The 11,479-nt window shown below is 22.8% G+C and overlaps 1 protein-coding gene across 2 annotated transcripts; it reads left to right on the forward strand.

Annotated features, from left to right (window-relative positions):
* The first annotated feature begins 153 nt into the window (after positions 1-153).
* On the forward strand, positions 154-6,617 carry LOC122506083 (REST corepressor). Of its 2 annotated transcripts, XM_043618076.1 has the most exons (9): positions 154-401; positions 1,520-1,588; positions 2,133-2,207; positions 2,334-2,548; positions 3,322-3,504; positions 4,907-4,995; positions 5,298-5,472; positions 5,790-6,104; positions 6,209-6,617. In XM_043618076.1, exons 1-9 carry the CDS (start codon positions 299-301, stop codon positions 6,296-6,298), a joined length of 1,314 nt encoding a protein of 437 aa, XP_043474011.1. In that variant the 5' UTR covers positions 154-298; the 3' UTR covers positions 6,299-6,617. The 2 variants fall into 2 exon arrangements, with proteins under 2 accessions (XP_043474011.1, XP_043474012.1); XM_043618077.1 differs by lacking the exons at positions 4,907-4,995; positions 5,298-5,472.
* The last annotated feature ends 4,862 nt before the right edge of the window (positions 6,618-11,479 follow it).

The raw sequence follows: 11,479 nt of genomic DNA on the forward strand, positions 1-11,479 counted from the left end.
CTAGAGAGGTAATGATCAATGAAAATAGTGTAAAATTATTGTGGAAATTTAAATTTAAATGTAAAAAATGATAATTACGTCCCAGCCCTGCTTAATCGTCCGCAGCGCCATTTTTACTTTCGCTACAGTGTTGTGGAGCAAAGTTGAGAATTTGTAGTCTATTTGGTGAGTGTTGGAGTGTGAAAGCTGTGGCTTGGTGGCGAGTGTTGAGAGTTTCAAAGTGGTGTTCAAAATTTAAAGGTTTTTTTTAATATTCTTATCTTTTCTTTGGAGAAAAGGAGTTTAATAGACGAAGAAAATGGTGTTAGCGGAAAGAAATTCGGAAAGTCTTCGAAATGGACGAAGATCGAGAGGACCAAGTCCTAATGGGCAAACCGATTCCTCGAGCGATGAAGACGGAGGTTTGTATTTGAAAATTTAAGTTCTATACTTGTATACATAAATCTTTAGTTTACAAAAATTCTCAACTATTTCATTCCTTTTATCAAACTATCACATGAAATATTATTGCTAACTATAATTTACAATAGTAACCAAATTTTTCAAAACCCATAATATTACAAATTTTTTCGAGTCACGGAATTTGAAAAAAAATATCAGGTCACATTCACTTATAGTTTGATATTAATTTCAAACCAACTTTTCCCATCACTACAATTTAATAATTATTTTCTTTTCAAAAAAACGATAAAGTTGTTTTGTTTTTGGTTAAATTGATTGAAAGGGATTTTTTTGTAACCACTAATTGTTATGTAATTTTTCACCATAAAAAAAGGGTATTTAATAAAAAAAAATAATTATTAATTGTTTATTAGCTGTTTAGTTTTTTTTTTTGAGTGAAAAAAATAGATTTTTATTGATTATTCTTTTTAGCTCATCTGAAAAGTGTTGCGATTCAAACTTTTTACGCACATGAACCAGATAACAAACTCAAAACGTTCTCGATAAATCCATTGTGTGCTTTAGAATATCTACAGGTTAAAACTTGACATCTATTTTTAAAGGAAGCACAAAGATGATAATTTTCTTTGAAAAGTTTTAAAAATAATTAGCAGGAATATCGATTTTGTCGATATTACAAAAAAATAACAGTAAAATATTTTCTATCATTTTTTCACAATTTCATTGTTCTTAATTTTCAGAGGTGAATAACATAAAGAAATTGTACTTATCTCAAACTTATTAACAAAGCTTTTTGTGATGAAATTTATGACTAAAAATTAACACATTTTTTTAAAGGTTGGATTTTTTTTTCAAATTCTTTTTGAAAAATTTCAAGTTATATCGATGGATATAAAAATTTAATTATGCAAATTAAAATCGAAAATAAACAATTTTAATAATAAGTTTGACAAAAAGAACAAAATTTCCTTAAATTGAAAATCTTTGACGAAAACGTAAAAATTGTATGAATCGATTTTTACGTTTTCAATTCAATAGAATGATGCATTTTTGTAAAATCAAAATTTAATTTCTCTTTATTTTATTCCTTCCTAAATAAATGAATTTTTCTCTACAGTTCCAGCAGAAAAAATCCGCGTAGGTCGTGATTATCAAGTTATCGTTCCGGAATTTATTCCACTCAATGGTAATTAAAAAAATTAATAAAAAATATATAAACTAATTATTAATTAATTAATTAAAATTAATAAAACAGTCTTGTATTTAACTTTTTCTTTTAAACAGTAATCTAAATTTTATTTCAATTCTATAAAGAGAGATCTAACCAAATAATCCAAGGGAAATCAATATTTTTTCGTAAAAGTACTTTAATATTTATAAAATTTGAAAAAATGTAAATAAATTTATAATTTTCGTTGTAATTAGCAAAAGGGAATTTGAATTTTTCCCGCGTCTCACTTACAAGAAATGGCGGCGTTCCGTTTTTTCGTTGATAATTACAAAATAATTCACGATTATTAATTCCAAAAGAAATTAATTTGTAAAAAAAATTTCTTTAATAAAACTTTCTCTAATTTTTCTTTAATAATCCCTTGAATTTTTGGTTGATACTCTAAAATTTAATTATTTGTATTATTATTAAATGCTATTTTGAATTTTTCAATAATTAATTAATAGATAATTCATTTGTTATTTTAATAATTTTTGTTAAATAAATTAATTTTTTCTAGATCGACGATTAGATCAATGTCATGACAGAGCATTACTTGTTTGGTCACCGACAGTCGAAATTCCGGATCATAAATGTAATTATCAAAACCTATAAATTTGTCTAAAAAAATTTTTTTTAATTCTATTCTTAATTTAATTTTAAATTTATTGTATTTTTAATGTATTTTTTCTCAACTTTATATTTCTTTTTTTGCTTTTAGTGGATGAGTATATAGTATTAGCAAAAGAGAAGTATGGTTATAATGGAGAGCAAGCTTTGGGTATGCTATTTTGGCATAAACATAATTTAGAACGAGCAGTCTTGGATTTAGCAAATTTTACACCTTTTCCCGATGAATGGACTGTCGAGGATAAAGTTTTATTCGAACAGGCTTTTCAATTTCACGGTAAAAGTTTTCATCGCATTCGACAAATGGTGAGATATATTTTTTCTTTTATTGCATTACGAAAATTTATTGAATTTAACTAAGAAAAGTTTATTGTATTTTTGTAATTTGTAATTTCTAATGATTATAAAGTTCTAAAAGTTCAAAAAGTTCAAAAATGAACGAAATTTATTTATTTTCTCTTCAAATTAAATTTTTATTACAATAATTTTCTATCACTATAAATAATTATATTTTTTTTCTTTTAATAAAATATTTGGTATTTAAAATAATATATTATTATTAATAATAATATTAATGATCCACAAGTTCTGAACGTTCGAATGAATGAAATATTTTTAAAAATTACTGACTATTATCAAAAAGAAAAACAAAATTGAACATTTAGAAACTTTAACATTTTTTTTAATACTCAACGCAATATTATTGCAATAAAATTTGAATTTGAAGAAAAAATAATTAAATTTCGTTCATTTGAAAATTAATTTTCGTTTAAAAACTTTAGGGACATTAATATTAATAATAGTAATATAATGATTACTAATAATAAAACTTGACATTTATTTTTAATGGAAGCACAAAGATAATAATTTCCTTGAAAAGTTAATAATAAAATCTATCATCAATTTATTAATAGCAATAATATAATAATTATTATTATTAATAATAATAATAATAATAGTAATAATAATTACAATAATTAATAGTAATAATAATAGAGATGGATTTTCGAAGAAATAGTCGAATTAATAGAAGACGAATATTCCGTTATCTAATTGAGACAAATGCCCTTTTGTTACAGCTTCCTGATAAATCAATTGCGAGTTTGGTGAAATATTACTATAGTTGGAAGAAGACACGAACCAGGACATCGTTAATGGATAGACAAGCGCGAAAACTAACAAATAGTGGTAAAGAGGGAGAGAATGGTAGTGAAAATGGAAGTGAACTCGGTTCCAACACGGATAGCGAAACTGAAGAAAAAGTAAGATCATTAAATAATATTTAGTCTCTAAATAAGATTCTCATTCTAACATTTGCCTTTGACACGTACAAAGAAACGAAGAAAATTCAGCAAGAAGAGATTTATTTGCTTTTGTACGTAAAAGACTAGCGAGAAAAAATGTTAATTTTTTTTCGAATCTGTATATACTTATTTATATAAATACTGACACGAGATTTTACTTAATATTTCGAGAAAATATATTATTTTAATTATTTGTTAATTATTCAAATTTTATACTTAGATAATTTGTACTTTTGAATAATACACGAATTATTTTCGATTTTTTTTCTTTTTTGACGATTATTAAGACCAAATGACACATATTGCTCTGAAATCAATTTTGTTTTCGATTCTAGAAGAATATTAACGATAATTTTTAAATAGAAATATTTCGACGTCAATTCGGAAAACAAAAATTTTAATCAAGTTATTTCGACGTCCATAATACCTATAAATTTTTATTGAAAATATTTCGACGTCAATATTCAGATCCTACGTCGAAAAATGAAATTTAAATGACAAATTTAATTAAACTTACTCACGATACTAAAAAAAGGCGATTGATAGAAAAAACGTCGTATAATTATCGCCTTTCGTCACAAAATAAAAAAGAAGTAAAAGAGTAATTTTTATATCTGACAATTTTTCTCTTTTACAGTCTCCTTAATTTTTTCGATTTTAATTCAAGAATACGTTCGTTTAGGAGCGTAAATTTTTTTTCCTATTGATAAATCCTCGCGAGGCAAATTCTCGAAGAACATTGGAATACCCTGACTTTTATATATATATATATATAATTAACGAAATCCTAAAAACACAATATGGCCATTTTTTTCCTCCTTATTATAAGTGGGGTGTCAATAAGGCCATTATTTTGGTCTCGAAAAACGGATTTCGTCAAATATTGAAAAAATAAAACACCCAATTAAAAGAAAATGGATTTAGACAAAAAAAATAGATTTAAATAGAAACATAGATTTAGATAAAAAGAATTTATACAAAAAATAAATTTTTTTTATCATTAAAAATGAAACTGTTAGGAGAGTGGGAAGAGTTAAAAAATAGTCTCTCGGGGGTTGAATAGATTTCGCATAATACCCTTATTGACACCCCTCCTTTTTTATTTCATTTCGTTAACACAAATATTTTTGAAAACCAAAAAGAATTTTTTTTTCTTTAAATTATTGCACTTGGTTAGAATATTCCTGTAAATAAAATTGTTTTTGTTTTGTTTTTTTATTGTTTTCCCATCTATAAATAATTTTTTTTTCTTTTTTTACTGTGAAAGTTAATTTACTTTATGGTAAATTTTGTTAAATATAAAATGTTAACAAAATGAGGTAAAAAGCGAGTTAAAAATAAAGGGTGTTATGTGTTATAGGGGTCGTGTAGCAACTGCGGCGTTGCTTGTCATAGCGTTCGTTCTACACCCAAGGGACACGCGTGTCATAGCTGCTATCTGCACTGGAGGTCAGTGAATTTAAATCTTTGTTTAATAAAAAAAAAGAAAAAATATTTTTTTTTGTAAATTTTAATTTTTTCCTAAGTTTACGATTTTCTTTTTATTTTTGTATTTTTGTTCTTTTTTCTTTTTTAATTATTCGATAAAATGAACTCATTTTTTTCGGATATTTTTTGTCTTTGATATATTTTGAAAATTACTCTTGAAAATAGGGAGAGTTTTTATTATTTAATAATTGTTTTTTTTTAATTAATTTTTTCCCCCTTTTTTGGTAAAGAGGCGAAATTGATAAACTTACTTGATAATTTAGGCGCACCGGTGTCGCAAGGCCATTGAGTTCTATGCCAGGTCGTACAAACAAAAGAAAACCTCCACGTGGACTGGTAGTAAATCACGACGACTTGGCAGCATTAGCAGGTCAACCGAATCAAACCAACAACAATCTGCAAGCACTTGAATCAGAAATCGTTAGTCTCAAACGACAAGTACGTTATAAACATGTAAACACGGTTTTATATAAAAGTCAAGGGCTCAAAAAAAAACCAATTTAAAACAAACAAATTGACAAACAAATTAAAACACAAATTAAAAAATTAATTAATAAAAAGAATATTTAAGAAAGTATTTTTATTTTTTTTTATTTCATGGAAAATAATGAGAAATTAGGTGTTTTAGGATTCAATGGAATTATCAGAGCAATATATTGTTGACGTCTAAATAATCGAATTGAAAAAAGAAATTATTGCATTTTTAAAAAGATTAAAATTCTTAAAGAAAAAAATTTTCTATTTACAAAAAACAGATTCAATCGAATAAGCAGCAAGTGAGTGCATTGAAACGCAAAACAACAGACGGAATTGATGATTTACGACCACCAGAAGTAACGAATCGCATTAATGCCCGATGGACAAATGACGAACTATTGTTGGCGGTTCAAGGCGTTAGAAAATACGGCAAAGATTTTGCAGCGATTGCCGATGTGATTGGAACGAAAAATGAATCACATTTGAGATCATTTTTTGTGAATTACAAACGAAGGTACAATCTCGATACAGTTCTAAAAGAGTACGAGGCTGAAAATGGACCAATTTTAATCGATGACGAAAAAGAAGAAAAGGTGAATTTTCTATTTTTATTTCTATTTCTATTTTTACAATTTTTGTAATTGTAAATTAATAAATTAATTCTAAGCAAAAAATAATAATTTTACAATTCCCACAGATGGAAGTCGATCAATTTTCAAACAATGAAGCAGCAGAAACATCCCAAAAAGCAAAATCCTCGAGTGGAGTGAATCCATCAACAAAATAACAAATAAATTATATTTCGAATTCTTTTAAATATGAGAAATCGATTTAAATTAAGTATAAAAATAATTATTTTATCTGAGAGCTTCTGCTGAGCATGTAAGTCTACTTTTGAATTTTTTATGTAGCACCTACGTGAAAATTTACGAGAAAAGAAATTAATAATCTTTTCATAAAAGAAAAAGAATAGTCATCCTATCGTTTTTCTTTAATTAAAAAAAATTCGAAGCATCAAATAACTGACAACAACAAACTATTATTATTGAAATGAATTATGTTACAAGAATTTTAATCGTAATAAAAAAAGAAAAAGCTAAATATTACAAGTATGATAGAGAATTTATTCAAATTTACGCAATATTTATAATTTACCAATATTTCTGGTTTTTTTAAAAACAATTTGAATAAATTCCTTTATTTACGTTATAATAATATTTTTTATATTTAACTTGTTTAAATACATTTTTCTATTTCAAGATAGTTACAAATTTTATCTTCTCAAAAAGAATTATAACGAAAAATTACACAATAAATCGTAATTATTACGAGGTCACCACTTTTTTCCAAAAATCAAGAATTTTACTTTCTGATTTTTTGATATTCAAAATTGTAAAATTACAATCGTTTACGAATATTCAAGATGAATCCGAATATAAATTTTTAAAAATTTGACGAATAGTGGAAAAAAAATTAAAATATGACAAAAAAAAATTTTTGGTGTCCTCTTAAAATTGATATACCTTCGATATTTTTAAAAATTATGAACAACATTATCATAGAATGTACTCAAAATAAAACTACTTCTAATGCAGTGATTAAAACAAGAAAACAAAAAATTGTAATCGACTTTTATAATTTTTTTCGGCATAACATTTAAAAACCAAAAGTTTAGAAATTAATGAAGATAAATATATATTAGTGGTTCAACAACACTTGTTTTAATGTGTGGATCATTCAATCGTAAATGATAATCTTCCATTTAGTCTCAAAAATTTTCCAAAAACATTTTTACAAACCTTATATTTTGCAATATAGAAGAATTTTTATTATTTAAGTTAGAAATGAATGCAAAATTTTTGTCAAATTTCACATTTTTTATTATATGTGTACAATTGTTTGCAAAAATTCAAACAAACAAAAAAAAGGAATGAAAAATTGTGTGGAAAATTTTTGAGGGTAAATGATGAAATTTTATCGAAAGTAAAATTTTGTGAATATAAGTAGTATTAATTTTAAGTCGTGTAATAAAATTACAAAAAGTACATATATTACTCCTTCTATAATTGTTGTTTGAGGTGCAAATTGTGCCCAATTTTGCCCCCCAAATTTAAATAATAAGTATCTTAGCACGTAATATTTTATATCTCATTAAATTAAGACGGATTTCAAGAATTGTAAGCTACTGTTTCATTTGCAATACAAATCTACATTTACATTTTTTTTTCTCTCTCTCTCTCTTTGAAGATAGAATTTTGATTTCATTTTTTTTTCTATATCATTAGAATATAATTATATATTATGTATGTGAAAGAATATTTTTTAAAATAAGTTCCTTCTTTTTCTATTAAATATTATTCACTGCACAGAATTTAATGAAACAATAGCATTGATGAATCCATTGGGAAAAATGGGTGTTTGCCTCCAGAAAGAAATTGGCAAAAATTAGTTATAATAATTCAATGTCTTATAAAAAAAGTTTGATAGAAAAATTAGAAAATTATCCTTTAGGCATATATTTATATAATTTTATATTATTTCTTCGTAAAATATTTTAGTGGAAAATTTTCCTTTACCCTAAATTGATTGATAAAATATTTTTATCAATTTTTTTATCTGATGTTTTTTTTTGTTCATTGATAAAAATATTTTGTCAATTCTCTAAAATTGGTGAAAGAAAATTTTCCACTAATAGATATTTTTATTTTTAAAAAATTATTCTTCTTTTTGGTTCAATTTTAGTGGAAAAAATAAAATTGTACTTTTTTTGTGACAAGATAAGTAAATTTGTGTGGACGAAGGAGAAAATCAACAATTAGCGTTTGAATTAGAAAAATAATGAAAAAATTTAATTCTATTTTGATAGTTGACTTGATATAGAAAATTTTTAAAAAATGAATACGAATTATTAAAGTGAATTAAATTTTTTTATTTAGCTTAATTCGAAAATTAATTGATGATTAATCCTTTATGAATATAGAACGCTAATTTCGTTTAAAAATTGTAGTGAATTAATTATTACGCATTTTTGTAAAAAAAACCGTAAACTTACAAAATATAATAACTTAATATAAGTGAAGTGTTTCATTTCTAATATCCCTTTTCCTTGTTAATTCATTATGAATTTTCTTTTTCTATTTATTGTAGAATTTAAATATTATTTAAATATCCAAAAAAAAAACAAGAATTTTATGAAAGTAAATTTTTTAATTATCAAATATCAACTTCAATTTTTGAATAATTTCATATTCAGAGTAAAAAATTGATTTATTAACTGAATCAAGTATTATTTATTATTTTCTAAAATTTTAGAAAAATTCTTGTAAACAATTTAATTATTTTCAAAAAATTTTAATGAAATTCTTCTCAAGAATTCAATTCTTTTTACAAAAAATAAAATTCATTTCAGGAATTTAATAATTTTTTATTTTATTTAAAAATTTTTCAATTTCAATTCTAATAAAACTTCTGGAAATGATTCGATTATTTCGAAAGATTTTAATAAAATTTCTCAAAAGAATTAAATTATTTTCAAAGAATTGTAATAAAACTCTAGAGAGAATTCAATTATTTCCAAAAAATGTTAATAAAATTCAAAAATTTAATTTTTATAATTGCAATTTTTAAATTTATTAACCAACTCGATTATTTAAAAAACTTGAAAAAAATTGTTTGTAAAATTCAATTAATTAAACAATTTTTAATGACAATTAGAAAAAAATCTCCAATATTATCAAAAAATGCAAAGAAATTTCTTAGATCTTAGAACAATACAATTATTTTCAAAATTTTAATAAAATTCTTCTACAGAATTCAATTATTTTAAAAAATAATAAAATTCTTTCCAGGAATTCAATTATTTTTTTTTTTGTAAATAATAAAATTCTTCATAGAAATTCAATTCTTTTCAATACAGTTTTAAAAAAATTTAATTTATTTTGTAAAAATTTCAATAAAATTTTTTTAAAAAATTCAATTATTTTCATAAGTTTTGTTCAATTTTTTTATATCAATTCAATTATTTATAAAAATTTTAATTAAAATCTTCGCAAAAATTCAATTATTTTCAAAAATTTTAATAAAATTCTTCTCCAGAATTCAATTATTTTAATAAATAATAAAATTCTTCCCACTAATTCAATTATTCTTTTCTAAATAATAAAATTAGTTCTTCATAGAAATTCAATTCTTTTCTATACATTTTTAATAACATTTCTCAGAAAGATTCAATTATTTTGTAAAAATTTCAATAAAAGTTTTTGAAAAAAGTAAATAATTTGCATAAGTTTTGATAACATTTTTTTATATCAATTTAATTATTTATAAAAATTTTAATAAAATTCTTCTCCAGAAATCAATTATTTTAATAAATAATAAAATTTTTCTCGAAAATTCTTTTTTTTAATACAGGGTGTCTACTAACCGGGAATTCCGGGAAAACCGGGAAATAACCGGGAATTTTATTTGACCGGGAAAAACCGGGAATTAGCCGGGAATTTTATACCGAACCGGGAATTTTTTCACAAAAAGTAAAAAAGTTTTATTATTTTAATTTGTTTTTAAAAAATCAATTTTTATTTCAATTTTTATAGATATTTATACTGTTCTCTAAATTTAAGTTAGTTAAAAATAATTAATTTGATGATAAAAAATCAGTTACCAATTCAAATATATTATGTAAATAAATTTAAAAAAAATTATGGAGTTAATAGAAATATTGTGAAATTCGACTGAAAATATGTAATTAAATTTGTTAAAGAAATTCATTAGAAACTTTTTAACAAATAGAATTTTCAAAGTATTTTAATTTAATAATTGATTAATAATTGAATATTATAAAGAGTAAAATTCTAATGTATTCATGTTTCTTACTGCGAAGATTAATAATTAAAATTTTTATTAGTTAATTTAAAAAAATATACATACTTAAAATTGTTTAATAAAATTGAACTTTCGCAAAATTTTTTTTAAATCTAAAAAATAAAAATGTTGTAATTTTTCAATTCTATTGTTCCAAGATAATTGAATTTTTCTAAACAAATCATTGAAATTTTTTTACTTTTTTTGAAAAATAATTGAATTTTTTTAAAGAATTTTATTGAAATTTTTCGAAAATAATTAAGGGAAGTTAGTGACCATAATTATAATTTTATTTTTAAAATTTTAAGTCCCTCTTACAGTTTTAAATCAATTTTTTGCTTCTAAAAATTATACTATTTTATTATTATTTAATAATTATAATTATTGAACTTCTCTTAAATTTTTATCATTTTAAATTTCTGAATGTTCAAATAAATGATATTTATTTATTTCTTGAGCAAATTAAATGTTTATTACATATTAAGTAAATAATTAATTATTGCTGCTTATTATTTTCAAAAATTTTAATAAAATTCTTCACAAAAATTAAATTATTTTCATAAATAATAGCATTCTTTGGAAGGATTCAATTATTTTTATAAATAGTAAAATTCTTTGCAGAAGTTCAATTATTATCAATGTAATTTTAATAAAATTGAAAAATACAATTTTCAATTATAATTATAAAGAGACAAGATTATTTTTAAAAACTTGAAAAAATTCTTTGTTTAAGGGCATTTGAACCATGATGACGTCACAGATTTAAAACTAATGCTTTGCACAAACTGTGACGTCATCAAGGTTCAAATCCCCTTAATTCAAGTATTTTCCAAGTTTTTAATTAAAATTATTGAAAAAAACATTATTTTCAAAAAATTTAATGATTTATTTATGTTTGAAATCAAATTTAAATTTAAATTTGATATGAAAAAAAAAACCGGGAAAAAATTAGGATATAGCCGGGAAAAACCGGGAAATAACCGGGAATTTTGTTAGACGAAAATAGTAGACACCCTGTAATACTATTTTTAAAAAAATTTTCTTAATAGAGAAAAATTGATTTAAAAATAATTATTAATTTTTCGTTTCTTACAGTTCTTTCAATATT

Source organism: Leptopilina heterotoma, unplaced genomic scaffold (genome assembly GCF_015476425.1).
Source record: "Leptopilina heterotoma isolate Lh14 unplaced genomic scaffold, ASM1547642v1 Lhet_392, whole genome shotgun sequence".
Taxonomy (NCBI): domain Eukaryota; kingdom Metazoa; phylum Arthropoda; class Insecta; order Hymenoptera; family Figitidae; genus Leptopilina; species Leptopilina heterotoma.